The sequence below is a fragment of the Halyomorpha halys genome, unplaced genomic scaffold, assembly GCF_000696795.3.
Source record: "Halyomorpha halys isolate HHAL.00 unplaced genomic scaffold, Hhal_1.1 Scaffold994.1, whole genome shotgun sequence".
NCBI classification, from domain to species: domain Eukaryota; kingdom Metazoa; phylum Arthropoda; class Insecta; order Hemiptera; family Pentatomidae; genus Halyomorpha; species Halyomorpha halys.
Window position 1 is genome coordinate 406,321 of NW_027115041.1, and position 16,257 is coordinate 422,577.

Below are 16,257 nucleotides of genomic sequence, written 5' to 3' on the forward strand. Positions count from 1 at the left end.
TACCGTACAGCTCATAGACATACTAAAAAAATGAAAATTTCAAAAGTCCCAGGATAATATTAGGTGAAGCTAAATATCTATTGTTATTACAATAGACAGGCTTAAATAGCAGTCATAATTTTGTCATTATAAAATGGATAATAATGTATGGACTTTTTTTGGTAATACTAGGTCAAAAAATATTAGATAAGTATTCCAGACTTCTTGCCAGAGCCCTAGGGGCCAAGAAAAAAAAAAAAGTGATTTAAGAAAAACATTACTGTATGACCTTTTTGCTCTGCATGTATTTCTAGGTTTTTTTATACAAATAGATTTTTTTTGTAGAACAAAAAAAATATTATCAATTGTATTAAGTGAGTATAAATGTACAAAAACGGAACGTCGCTTTCAGGAAAGTAGACAAAAAACTTTTTTACAACTGTATACATATATACACATCAAGTAAATTTGTTGTAAGTGATATTATGACATGATACAAACATGTGGAGAATCTACCCATTGATAGAACTCCAAAAGAACTAATTTAATTTTTTTTACAAATGGCTTTTTGGAAAATTATATAATTTTTCCTCTTCAAATGCAGTCTTAGAATCCGAATTTTGTTGAGGTGAGAACCACGTCTTAGCTGAAGAGATTACTAAAATCAACAAATCGAAAAAAAAATTATGTAAACGTGGAAAATCGAGAATTCAGCGGGTTAAGCGACACTGACCATACAATTTCCTAAAGATTCCGTAAGTTATGAAATCACTTTTACCACTGTCTCCCCCATGAATATTTTATGAATTATATGAATATCAATTTTAAGCAATTGGGTAAAAAGGTACTAACACTTTATTTATGGATATGGGGTCTCCATGCTTTCTGTCCCAACTAAAATGACCAGCAGGGTGTACCCAATTTTTTGTTCTAATTCTGACCTATTTTTTTTCTCAGGTACCTTATACGATCTGGACCGTGTAAATACAGAAAGTTTTGGTATTGAACTTGATTTCGGATTCTTTCAATTAGTTTTATTGTTCTTGTTAGTGTTGTTTAGAATACAATTTTATATACTTACCTTAGGTGAATGAAGAGATAGACAAAAAATAGACAAATGGTGTCCTTTTGGACACCTGGGGTTGCTCGTCGTCAATGGATACAATAACAATAGGTAACCGAACCAGATACATGTACAATACACTAGTTAGTATCTTAGCGTATATTTCGCTATATATTGTAGGTAATAATATTGCCTGCTTTTTTAACTCTGTTGTATGATTTTTTCCCTTTTTTATTATTATTATACTATTAAATATTCATATTTCTTTCCCTTAATGTTTATTCACTTAATAATAATCTATTTCTTCAACTCCTCTGAAATTTTGAAGTTCTATTTGAATTTTAATCTAATAATATCCATCCATCCGTAATATCCACGATTAATAATTTTTAAATCATTGAACTCAATTTTAAAAATTAATATTGGCGAAATTTAAATAACAATAAAACAAATATTTTGTTTACTATAGTTTCAAAATTACTGTTATGACTATTTTTTCATCCATTAGAAATCTTAAAGTTGTGTTTCTTTACCAAACATTGCTTTAATTTTAGAAACTAATTAATTATTTTAATTTTCATCTCGATTATACGTTAACCGCAATTTGCATTAGAAAATAGAGGAATTAGAAGTAGAAATAATATATTGGTTTGGAGAACTATAATGCTTTGTTCTTCAGTATTTATCTCCTTTATTGATTGAGCAATAAAATTGAATCATCGCAGTCTGATATCCGCAATTCAAGATACATGGAACTGTTCTTTTAAGGCCAATCAAGTAGTTTTGGTGTAAGATCTATTTTTTTAAAACTTGTGCCGATGCTCATACGTTGAACTAAATCCTAAAATAATTTTCCCCATAATATATATTTCAAATTTTAATATCAAAATATGTACAGCAGGCCGGTCCGTTGATCACAGTGCTATCTACGGAATTCTCTCTTTCGTGAAAAAACCTCAGAGACCCGTGGAGGCTAGAAATTACCCATTAAATGTAATCCATATTAACTAAACTTATAAATCAATTTATGTACAATTAAAAAAAATAAATATTTAAAGAGTTTCAGTATATAAATTTAAATAACAATTTGAGTGAATATTGGCAATATCATTAGCCTATAATTAACGTTTTAAAAAAACATCTATTATAAATTAATCGTACTATAATTTGCTCTTAAATTATTTGAATAGCTTGGGATAAGGATGTGACAAACTAGCAGGAGTTTGATATTATTGGTGGGAGGAGCAAAATCTAAATTTTCTCAACAACGAATTTTTAAATTTTCCCAGAAATTTCCTCTTTTCCTAAACATTTTTGGAATCTGGCCTGTTTAAATAGAGTTTATAAGCAATTTCGTGGACAAATAACCTGTTTGAATAATGTTCTCTGAGTGTTGTTAATAATGCTCAATTTTTTATTTCTAAAATTATTGGAGGAGGGGAGGAAAAACCCTCCAGCTCTCCATTAAAGACGTCCAATTTTGCAAATAATTAAAATTTTGTAATTAATCAGCTCTTAAAAGCTATTTATTACTTTCTTTTTGTCTAACACCATGATTCCAACATGTATATTAAATTTATTTTTTATTATTATAGTTGTTTGAGAGTGGTTTAGTTTCTTTTTAAACAATTTTGATCTCTTTTCTCTCAACTTTATTCTTTTTAACATCCGACGTTTCGACCTCTCAGGTCATTCTCAAGGATTCCTTATTCTGTCTGTATTCCTTTTCTTTCCTTAAATTCATTAATGCCGGCTAATTGCCTTTGTCCCAATAATTTCTTTTATTAAATTATTTCCTAAATTTAAAACATTTCAATAACCACTTTAACAAACCCCAAACAGTATGTATATGTATATTAATAATATTATGGAGTAAGAGCTATAAAAGATAATAAAATAAATAATAAGAGCTGTGGAATGTTATCCAAGAAAAAAAATCTATTACATAAATTCATATCATCTATTATACTATTAGGTATAGTATAATTTTCATAATACTTAAGTTATTAAATTCGTAACTTTGACACTTTTATAGTACGCTATGTTGTGGACGACTTTAAAGTTTAAGTAAACCCAATTTCGTGTAACCCTGTAATTGAACCTATGCCTCATAGGTAGAAGTTGATACCGAAAGAAAGGCACAGAAAAAGAAACTTAAAACAAAATGGTCTGAGTAGGTTAAGTGAGAAGTGAACCTCCAATCTTGACTTCGTATAGATAATGTTGGAGATTTGAAAGTGAGAATCAGACAGGGATTCAACTGTATTAAGAATTGAAAAACTCTTTGATTTACGGTATGTCAAAAAAGAAATATATAAAAGAAAACTTATAATTGTGATTAACTCTGAACTATTATCCAGTTTTCCATGAATAACAGCAAAATCTGAACTAGAAATGAGAGCGCCCAGGGAGATAAAGGGAGAGGAAGCTAGGCAGATATGACAAAGAGGAATAAATCAATTATGAAAAAGTGGTGGGCCCTAATGGAGATCTCATGGCCAGTTTCCGGTTCCCATTTCCTCAGAGCTACCCCCGCCTGATCGATGCCGCAGAGCTTCCTTCTTCCAGGCTAGGGTTGCCTCGTCCGTGTTCACGAATATCATAATATCTATGTATATCTTCTACAGCTGATGAAAGTTCCGATGTAAAATCGGAGGCGGCATACTTTTCTTCATTATTGAAATTTATAATATTTAGTTTTTGTCCCTGGTATTTAAATGAATGATTCAAAAAGAAAAAAAAGCGTACTCGAAACCAATCTCAGCAACTCTATTGCTTCATGCATAAATCTCTGCATACAGAATTTTTGTTGTTGCTTTTTTAGTGATTTACTCCCTCAATGAGATCTTCTAGATGTCTGTGGTACCGCAATTCTTCCTTTTTGCAACTAAAAAACTAGTAATGGCTTTTGTATTGCCTACGCTACCAATGAAGTTCCTTAGTGGATCTGTACGCCTTCTCTATTGAGCTTTCTTTATCACATTATGCGTATGCGAAACAAATATTTATACTAAACAAATTTGTATACACACACTACAACCAAACATGGAACTAATTCTGTATATTTTCGCACACCGTAGTGTAGTGGATTATAATTTAAAAATTATTTTTTTTTAACTTTCTTTATAAATCTTAAACGAAATAGACCACAGATAATAAACCATTTTATCATATATTTTTAATTATTTGGGTTATTAGAGAAAGTTAACATTTATGGTAAATACAGAATAGTGTTTCAGTGATCATTCGAATTTGTTGAATTTTTTACAGACACATAATTAAATAAACATATGCAGTGTTTTTCCATTAAAAAAATATTTAACCATATTTACATACTAAAATATAATTTAATATTAATTTATATTAGATATTTTATATTTTAAAGAGAACAAAGAAAAAAAGGTTTATTACTACTGATCTTATAGGTATAGATACTATTAAAAAAAACTCAGAATATAGACCAAGAATCAATATTAATAATTGATAATATATTGACATATTGTTAATTGATAATATTAATAATTGATAATAATTAATAAAAATAATTTGAAAGGGATTATTGATCAAATGGTTGTTTTTTAACATGTTGTAGTAAAATGTAAACCATATTCATAGATCTTTCGGGATTCTATTTCATATGTTAAATAACATTTAATTCGTTTGTAATATTTCTCTTGAGTTGTTAAATGGACTACAAGAAGCGTTTTCAAGGGTCACAGCGGTGCACCAATGAAAAACGTGTAGGTCGCAAACTGCTTTTGAAAGGGCCAACATGAGAAGCATTGTCCTCTACTATTGTGACAGAGCGATCAACGCCTTCTTCATAACCCATCCTGTATCCTGTATCCTGTGTGGAACGTACCGCTACGGATCTTCCATCACCTCCGGACCAGTTCCTCACAAGGCACTTCCGACCTGGACTAGGAGGTCGAAGCAGGTACCTGGCTCTTATTCTGTGGCTATTTCACGGCCAGTTAAGGGCAGGTAAAGGGCCGGAAGTTGGCTATTGAAGAGGCACCGCAGGACGCTTCATTCATAAGTCCTCCCCCATTCATAAGAATGCCCTGGCGTAGTACTACGGCGACAAAGTCGACTCTCCAGACTGCAGGGCACCTCCCTCACAGGGAGTGTTTGTGGCTGCGGCAGTGCCCCGCTGTGCTGTCACAAAGGACTCGGCTCTACCTGCTCAGCTCGTTTATAATCGGATCACAAATAGACAAGTTCTTTCTCATCTCTGTTTCAATTTTTCTACTACATTAATCGTATCTTCGTGGTTTTATATCCTGACGGTTACTGTGGTTCTCATAGTGGTCAGAATGCAACTTCAACAGGTTGAAACATGATTTAAAGAATTTGACATGCCATGGTTCGATTCCTATGTTTCGTTTTCTCTTGTACCTAGTTTCACCACCTGGTAAAACATCTCTCAATATTTTAAACTATTTAAATGATTTTACTATAAAATAACCTTCACAAACTGAATCAAATTCTTATATATAATATGAATTCTAAATAAATTCTTCATATCATTGTTCAAATCGGCAAAGGTTCTATGTCTAATAAATAACTCCATACTTTAGAAAAACAAATTAAAAAAAAGTTATTTGACTCTATACTTATATTTTTGTTATATACGCTGCACTAGAAAAAAAAAAAAGAAACTAATTTAGTTTTTTGTCTTCCAAAAAAATTCAGTTTATGCATATGCGACTTTTTATAATTTAAGTTATGATAGATGTATACATGTATGTGTACCTATAATCTATATGTATATCCTATCTACGTTTACCCGAAATATGAATAACCTACTTACTTTGAAAAGCCATCTAACTACCATGTCTCAAATGAATTATTTTAATTTCAAAAAATCCAAATTTATCTTGCAGAAGTCAACAGTGGCTGATAAAATTGAACAGTTTAATAGTTTAATATTTGCCTGCTTAAAATTAAGCACAATTGAGTTCATATAGACATGGAATAAGATACCAAAAAATCTAAAAACAACAAATGGTAAAGAATTAAAACTATTTTTTTTAACACTTAATTATTATTTAATTTTTAACACAGAATTAAATACTTTACTCTTAAATAATTAGTTGATATAATATTTCGTAATAATACTTTTTACAAATTAGTAAATCCAAAAATTTTCCTAAAAGCATATTTGACTTAGTTGTAAGGTGCTGTTGGTAGATGTATTTTGAAATAAGGGACATCTCAGTACCCTCAATAACTAACCAACATGCCTTTCATTACCTTGATGATTGAAGAAACAATCTTCCAGTTCCATTATTTTGAATTTTATTTTTTTCTATAGAAGAATCCACCAAAAATATTTTCTTTTTAAATAAATCTAAGAATCGAAGGACTATCACAGACGTTAGTGGAACTGAATAATAGTAGTGGACCTCACTTAAAGAATTACATCAAGAACACTCTGTATTCAAGTGAATATTTTTATCCTTGTTAAAAAATGAAGTAAATATGCTACGATAAGCTGCTTCGATTTTATTAAACCATTCCTCTGAAGAGAGCTTAATCCTGAATAAATCAACTAATTTGCAAAACTAATAAACCTTCAACCGCATGAATGTTCGGTCAGGTCTATCAGCCCAACATTATATGATGTGTATGGATTTAGCATCCTTGTTAAATTAAGCACATTGGGCTGTATACTTTATGTGGAAGGATAAATTCATGAACCTGTTTTATGATTTTTGTTTTGAGGATTTGATACTTCCCATTGATTTTTAATAAGGTAAAGTCATCAAATATATTCATGAAGACTGATTTATAGACACCGGAGAAAAAAATTAGTCAGATGACCTCTCTGCTGAGTAGGTAGTATGTATTTCAAAATAAAATTTTATCACCTTTTCCGTCAAGGAATGTGATTTTTGTTTTGAAAAATATGAAATTAGGATGCTTTTCAAAAGAATTTTACAAATTAGAGTCCATTAAAACAAACTAGATATACCACAATAGATAAATTACATATTTAAACTGACAATTCTTCATGCTTTATTTGTTAGCACAGAGGACTTTTTTAAAAATATTCCATTATCAAAAAGAGAGAAACATTTTATTGAGAAATTGGATTAAAATTCAAATACATTAAGACGTGAAAAACACAGTGAAGTGGTAAAATAAAATTAATGGTAATAATAGGTTAAAAAGCATAATAATTAATTACAATAGATATTTATTTTAGTTTTCATTGAATCATAAAAAATTCAAGATAATTCCTGTTGAATCCTTCACCAGCTCTTTAATTTTATTCAATTCTTTTGAGGAAATACTTATTGTCAGGCCTTTATTCTATGTCACATAATTTATATCTATGTTTTTACAAATGGAAACCAGGCATCAATTATATCATAAAAACTAAATTCATTAATTGAACGATTTAAATGGTTTGTTGGATCAGAAAATAGTTAATGTGTCGGATAAATTTGAATAGGTGTAAGTATGTTTAATATGTTTGTTTTATTTATAATAAAACTAAATCTATGCATTATTAATGATAATTTACGTACTAACTGCGATAATTAATAGTTTGTGCGATTGACATGTATTATTATGAACATGAACATCAACTAGCTAGGTTATTGTAGGGACGCGACGGGCACAGGTCCCAGAGCACTCGTTTCGGAACGTTGTGGGTTCATTTACCATCTGGGACAGTTAATATTTATTTATCTAGAGTAATGAATCTTGATACTCCTTCTCGCCTTGGTTAGTTAAGTAACGGCAACTTAAAAGTAGGCACTAGAGGAAAGTTTCCAAAAAGGACTTCTAGGCCCACTTACCGGTCTAGTTCCCCTCCTTCCCCCCTCCATTTACCAATACCAATTCCAAAATACCCACTAAATTGTTGAGAGTACCCAGAATTGTTTTTTCTTTTAGAGGATTCTCAGGGAGCATACATAACTCGGAATTTTAAGGACTGGACTTATATTATGGACCCTTTCATCTAGAAAATTATGATGAATTATGAAGATATGTATATACAATATTGTAGAAGATTTTAGTGACTCAGGTGAGCTAAAGTAGTGTGATTGATGACAGGAAATATGTATCAGGCCATCACAGGGTCATTTTTTTCTCCAAACGATTTTGTACCTACGTCCAAAAGAAGGGAGGGTCTCTCGTGGGGCAGAAGCTTTTTTATGACCGAAAGTAAAAGAGGGTGGGAACGAGTGGTTGTGGTAGAGGACATTAAAACGATGACATAAGAAGGATTTATAGTAACAATTGCGTTATATTTTTACATAGTTTCTATGAAAATATACGATTAAGAGTTTGGTTACCGAAAGGTACAACATCCATGTTAGCCACCATACATCCATTATTTTCTAATTATACAATTATCTGCTTCCAGAATGTTTTCTATGGTACTAGGCTTCTTAAGATAGCGATTTAAAAAGATTTTCTATCTTCTTAAACCGAGCTTTGTTTGTAAAAAATTAAACACTACTACAAAATATACTGAAACATCTAAGTACAAGATAATAATGTCCATGTTAAGGTTCAAATAAAAAATAAACTACTGATTTAGAACAGTTGTCCACAGAAATCAATGAGTTAATCATTAATGTTACGTATAATCAACATGACTAACAAAAAGGAAACAAATAGATCTGGTTCTCAATGCAACATATGTGTATTCAACATATTATATAAAGAATATCCAGTATAGTTATTTACCCTTCTCATTTCTACAATTTTTGAATTTGAATTTGATTTCGTTGGGTCATAACAGCGGCATGTGGTCCTTTCTGATTCTTCTCCAACGTACTTAACTCTAGAATTTCCGATGTTCGAATCAGATTTTAAGACAAATTCATATCTGGACTCTGAATCTTTTTTAAAATTTTTTTTTTACACGACGCGTCACAAAAAAACGAGGAGAAAAATTAGTTTTTACAGTTTTGAAGATTTACGATAAAATATCGTTTCAGAATTTAGTTTTGTAAAGAATCCAATTTCCAGCTATTGTAATAAAGGCTTAATCGTCATGAGTCATTTTAGTCTCCCTGGCCAGTCGAGGAAACATAAATTGCAAGGATAGATTCTTATATGTATTTACAAACTAAAACGATTTTTCGTTTAAATCGTCGAAAACCACAAAAGATAGTTTTCTTTCATACTTTTTACGTATCCATTTGACACCATTTGTTTAACTAATTTTAAACCAGATCTGTGGTGAGGTTGTAAATTGATTGTTCATTAGATGTTTTGAAGAACTATTAAACTTAATGTGTACCTCTGTTTAAAGAACTCACGAACAGTTTTTCATGAATTTTAACATTAATTTTTTTTTCTAAAAAGGCATTTTTTAAATACATTCCAGTTTCATATAGAAGAATTTTATAGCAGTTTTAGAAATTAGCATTATGTACTGAATAATTGAATTGAGTATAGTGTTGTTCCTATTAATTGCCAAAAAACAGTGAACTCCCGCTTTCCACTATTCTCTATAAGTATTGCGGTAAGAGCGATCGTTCTTTCGATAGCGATTCGATTTCTTATGGTATGACATATATTGAATGGAGTATTTACAACTTCGATAAACTTGAAGCACTCCAATGTTACAAACCTAACGACTTCTATATGCCCTCCAAATTCCTGTCCCACCGAGCACCCACAAAAGATAATAGAGAAAGCGACCACCTCCCGGGGCTAATTCCCATCGGCACTCGACTACTACAATGGAGTACTAATGAGAGGCGATCAAGAGTACGTGACTCCGATAAATAGTACCTGAAGAGTGAAATGACTCCTACTCAGAACTGGTCAGGTGCTAATCCTCAGAGTGACCTGACTCTCACGCCTGCCCAGGTACAGAGCGGTCTCAGGTAACAAGGGTCCAGTCAGGGTGATATGCCTCTGCAGTAGGGTGGCGTCCTTTAGTCTAGCTCGTCTCTTCGTGCAGTTCACATCTTCCTCCTGCCAAGTCTCTCAGCTAACTGTAAGTTACTGTTTCTGCCCTTAAGGAATTAAGATTCGTTATAGCTGGTTTCTCGAGTGTTCCTCAAGGAGAAATACTAAACCCTGCTTTATTTCAGTTGTTTGTGATTAATAGTTGTTTTATTTTATTCACACTGATCTTTCGAACAAAAATCACCTCAAAAGTATTACATAATTCTGTTTTTAACGGTGATATTATTATATATAAATTTTAAACCTATGTAATAATAGTTAAAATATTTTTTCCTTTAGAGAAATTTGCATAAACATATAAATTAGTGTCGTGAAATTAGCATTTAACTGCTTTAATATTATGGATTGTGTAATATGAAATTACTGGGATATGTTTATTACTTTCATCTGTACCTGCAAGTTTTAATAACATAAATGTATTTGATGAATTTAAAATTTTGATAAAAACAATTGTCATTTTACTTTTTTATTAATGGTTTAATCTATTTATTGCCCATACATTTTGGTAACACTTACTGTGTCAAAACATTTCTTTTTCTAATAATTATTATTAGATATAACAAAATCAAATATAATATTTGCCGAATTGGTGTTGATTTTTCATTCAAATTAATATCATGTCATTTTAATATTTCAGTTGTTTCTGAATATTCGGTGCCTTCGTTCTATATAAATTTTTAACATCCAATAAAAATTGTGAAAACAATTGTTTTTCAAAAGGTAGTTTGAAACCGTTGTATTAAACAAAACATTGCTTAAATTAAACCAAAATATTTTAAATAATTTAATTTTTTAGTTTGATCAAGTTTATATTTATGTTCCAACCTTGTCGATTACTGTTTCCAAGAAATTAATTCTTTCTTATATTAAGAATTTTACCAACGTGCATAGAGAGACGGGTTATTTTAATTTTAATTTTTTTTTTTTTAAATATAATTTGAAAATTAAAAATAAATGTTATCTGATTTATTACAGCCTGGTACATATTTATATATTGTAAATTATTTGAACGTTATTTATTTATCAATGGTAATGTTTATTTTATAAATGTACGGTATGACATAAAGCGTTCAGTTTTTACACTAGTTGGTAGTAACTCAGTTTTTACATTCGTGTTTGTTGCTACTAATCTTAATGATAACGCCTGATAGGCTAAAACCTGGGATTCTATTTACAATCCTAAATTACATGTCGGATATTGTTACTCAACAGTCTATTTTTGCTTTATTGCTAGACGTGAATGATTTATTGTGTCTAAAAAGTGCGATATAAAATTATTTCTATCGGTTATTCCGGAGCAATTTAATTGACATTTTCATTTCATTTGCAAATTTTATCTTACTTGGAATTTTCCGAGGACAATGCAATGTCTGTAAATTATCTGTGCAATGTAATAAATACTATAATACCAATCAATCAAATAATATGATGTTTAAATTTATTGTTTTGATGAAATTTTAAAAAAATCATTGATAAAATTCGTGAAAAATAAACCATACAATCTATATCACAAATAAATTTTAATTCTGAAATACAGTGTTTTAACTTATTTTTACATTTTTATTAGTTAGTAATGTTTAGATCATTTTGCTAGATATATATAGTTTGTTTAGAATTAGAATATTTATTGAAAATTCCCATTATTTAATTTACAGTATGTTATACATCACAATTTCTCTGAGAGATAACTTTAGTGAAAATATAAAAATGAAGCATTATGTATGTTAAAGAACTTCTTTGTTTACTATTTTTATAGTGTTTTTAAAATTTTACTGAAAATTGTACGTTAGTCTATTTGTAAGATTATTCTTAACGTTCATACTTAATTTACACATTTTAACAGTAATAGTTAATTAAGTATGTGTAATTATTACTGATGAAATTTATTTTCAAAACTCGTATACGATTGAACAGCCTTATTTGCGGAATAAGCTATAAATTGGATATTTCTATATCTAAAAAAATGTTATTATATGTATGATTGAACTCCAAATACGAAATTGTTTATCAAATAATTTAATAAAATATCATAGCTCAGCCCTTTCGGAATCCAGAACAGCTGGAACAAGGAAGACAATAACGGGTTCGGAGATGATGGAATTTGCCACTCTAATCCTGCGATATCCACGAACCCGCAGCTGTTGGAGAGGCACTCGAACCACCCGGTAGCCGCAGATACTGCCGTTCGAGTGCTGCCACTCTAGTTGCAAACACTCCACTCGTATTTAATTCCTTCTGGATCGGTTTATTCCCTTGTTTTTTTCCCGTTTAATCTGTCATCACGATATTTGGAATTAATGCTATCTCCTTTCACTAGCAGAACAATCCCGAAGAATTAAGTGGAGTTAAAGGCCTGAGATTGAAATGTTCCGATTGCGTCACGTGCCTTCGGCGTCACATGTCTTTCGGAATAAAGATTCGAAATTTCTGTTTACCAACAAACGCCTTATTTATTTTTTTTACTCCAAATTAATGTTATTTAGATCATATAATCGCCAAATAAACAAAGTAATTAGAACATTGGTCAGAATTCGTTGACAATAATCCTTTTTAGCTCAATTAGGCTGTTCAAACTTATCAAAAATTCCATTACTTAATCAGTGTTTTTAATTCAAGTCACAGTCCTGCTGGGCTATAGCGAAATAATTTTGGAAATATTATTATTCACTAACATTACCTAATAATTTTTTTTTTATGATTTTATTTTATTATATTTATTATTTAAATTAAATAAGATTTTATTTATTTCCTTACAGGCTTTTGGACTCAATCAAAATGCCGCCGGCCGGTAGATCTTCAGGTTTCCACATCGTGGACATCTTGGACCTCAACGAGCATGCTAAAGCAGGTCACCATGATGGAACCGTGCTTCATGCTCCTCCAGGTTAGTACTGTTGACATAGTGATAATTTATTAAGTAATAATTAAATATTCAAATATTAATTGATTATTTAAAAAATAAAAAAAATTAAATGAAAAATGCCTTAAGTAAAAGTAATTTGTTTCTGGGATACCCTAATTTATTTCTTGTTTAATGTTTACATGTTAATAGTACACTTTGTAGTTTATTAATATTGAAATAATATTTTATAAAATATTAATAAACTCAAACATCTTTTAATGATTATTGATGTATTCAGGTAGTGAAATGACAAGCCTGCACACCCTCAACGGTGCCCAGAGCATTCTGTTCAACCACCCCACCACCCCGCTGGAAGCGCTGCACCACCAGTGGAGTAACTCCATCACTGAGCTCAGAGGTGAGTTTATAATACGAATTATTCTGCATTTTAATCAAAATTATTTAAATAATCAACACAATAAAGTGGATTTCAGATTTATACTATTTCTCGTATTTAAAAACTAAAACGAATTGAACATCCTTAATATAGAGATTCCTAATTATCAACTTTAGCCCACATTAATTTAAAATTGTTTTAATTTTTTGTCCGTGGACTATTATAATAATTACTATTATTCAAGTTTACTAATTTCAGGCAGCCTCATTTTTTATTTATGCATATTGAAGTTTTCGGTGTCTAGCACCCATATGCATCTGTATTTAACAATTTCAGAATACGTTAATACAAAACATTACCATAAAATAAAATTACAGTGTTATATATGTTGTCTTGCAAATTATCAATAATATAATAAATTATCAATAATAACCCTTGAATACAGGGGACAAAATAAAATGCATAATTAATGTTAATTTGCAAGACAAAAAATATAAAATTGTAATTTAATTTTGTGATTATGTGTATATAATAAATTATTCTAAAATTGTTAAATAAAGATTAATTGATTATAGGTGCTAGACACCGAAAGCTTCAATATACATAAATAAGAAATAAGACTGCCTGTTATAATAGTAAACCAGAATAATAATTAAAATCTTCATTTAACAATGCATGTTTAAAATCCTAAATGCATTCTGTGCGTAAAGGTTTATCAGATAAGTTAGAAAAAATCTTTCAAAAGGTTAATAAATAAAAAAATAAAATTTCGAATGGAATTTTTTTTTTCCGAAATTCATCTAATTAAAAATGTTTTATCAGAGCTTATTGCATGCAGATTTGGAGTTTTTTTTTTATTTGATTTTTACTCAATTATTGATTTATAATTTTTTTAAAAATATATTATTTACGAAATATTTTTTTATTTTATTTTTTATCCCAACATTTAATACGCAAATGAAAATCTTTCTTTCCAATTACCATTAATACATTGGAAAACATATACGGGTATAGTAACGAGCTATAGATTAAACTATAACAATAATATCCTATAACAATAATATACAAGCTATTAAACATATAACAATAATATCCGCCAGATTTTTTTTTCGTATTCTAGCTTAAATTAAAGAAAGATTGAAGAGCATGATATTTAATCTAATCCGAGAGATAATCTATTGGAGGAGTAGGCACTCTTGAGGTACTCGAGCCGTTATCCCCATCTCATTGCTAAAACTCAGTAATTATATTGTATAAACATTAATCCTAAATCAGCTCCTTTTTGGCTCAAAAACAGTTTTATTGATTTATGACACCTCGCCTCTTCAACGGCATTTGTCGAGTGGAAGATTATTTTAAGTATCTCCATTGTTTGAGGATTTCGTCTAACTTGGTTGCGATAATGATATGGGTTTCAGAAATCATTATGTCATTTATGAAATAAAAGCTTATTTATATTTTGATTTATAAATGTTATTAATGCTAGATATCTCTTTTTTATTTTAAATAAAGAATAATTATTTATTTTTAAATATATATCCTTGCATAAAAATGAGTTATTAATACTTCAGGTGAAAACTATTAAATCATCGCTTTGATTACCGAAAATCAAGGTAGCTAAACTGCTAAACATAAAAAATTAAATAAAATGAAATAGTTTTAATTTTTTATTATAATATAGATCTTGTATTCTTGGCTAAACAATTATTCATATTGAGATCTAATGTTTCATTAGTTTCTCGACCAACATTATTTCTATTTTTGAATAATCATAGAATTAATATAATGTATGATTATAATAATTAAACTATTTTATATAAAGGTTATTAAAATTAGTTCTTAAAAAAAAAAATGGTCCTAACTTTGAACGATTAAAGATATTTCACTCAGTTAAGACGAACTCAAAGAGTCAACATTAAACAAAAATAGTGACAATTATAGTTAGCCCCAATGCAATTAGTTTTAAAAATAATTTAGATAATAGAGATCAATTATATTTTATATCTCGATTTGTAATCATTTCGCACCGAGTATTATTAAAAAAAATGACGATCGTCTGGGTAAGGTCAAAGAAAAACTATTGAACTTTCGCCCTGACGTCCAGTCTGTTAGCCCTGCAAGGTGGGGCGAAATGTTGGTTCAATATAAATAGTGTAATCACAATATAAGTTTTTCTTTGAGAACTGTTTTAGAGCCTTATAGATCCTATTTATAAAAATCTTTTTACTTTGAGACTGTAATATTTCAATCCATTTAAAATGTACTACTATTTATGCTTGTAATACTTCCTACTGTTAGAAAGTCCTATTTCCAAAGGGCAGAAAAAATATTCTGCACAGCCTATTGCAATATTTAATATATATTCACACTAACATAGTAGTAAGATACTTCCTGATAAATTCATTACAGAATAGTTGCCTGACACGTGCCGTGAGGGTTAATGTAAAACCGCCTTCATTCGTACTCGTCTTATAACTGTTAGTTTTCATTACATCTTTATTTGATAACATTCAAGTTTTGATTTTCTATGTGATGGGATTAAGGGCTCGAAAAAATCATAAAGATATCACATTATACGGTCAATATGAAATCTAAACCAATAAGCTACGCTAAATCCACCAGCTCTATGACATATTAATTCCTAAGTCCAGATGCAATCTGCTTTCGAAATTAAATTAAAATCCTCCCTCCACCATTCCTGCCAACGACCCGCCTACAACTAATTCGAAACTGGTGATTGATATATCGAGGCGTTGTAATAAATCCAGAACACGTGTAGAGCGAATTAAAAGGGACTTAGCTAGTGTTTATAGACATGTTATCGGGGAGCGCGAGGGAACCCCTCCTTAGCCGTAATCTGGGCAGCTAATAGTACGGTGGCTAACGGCGATCCTACGGCTAATGGTTAGGCTAGCTGCGAGCTATCTCTTCGGGTGTGGCGAATCACTCGCTTTATTGGAGCTCTGAATCATCCGTCTATCTCTAATAGGCGTTCGGCACTGTCTTCCTTGATACTTCTGTTTGTAGTTAAAT

General features: G+C 30.2%; 1 protein-coding gene across 1 annotated transcript in view; it reads left to right on the forward strand.

The window, feature by feature from the left end:
* LOC106687665 (homeobox protein Nkx-2.2a) overlaps positions 1–16,257 on the forward strand; it is a 56,595-nt gene that overhangs the window by 26,212 nt on the left and 14,126 nt on the right. The window contains exons 2-3 of the mRNA XM_014431677.2: positions 12,742–12,869; positions 13,126–13,245. Coding sequence (XP_014287163.1) covers positions 12,742–12,869; positions 13,126–13,245 — 248 coding nt within the window. The remainder of the gene's footprint in view (positions 1–12,741; positions 12,870–13,125; positions 13,246–16,257) is intronic.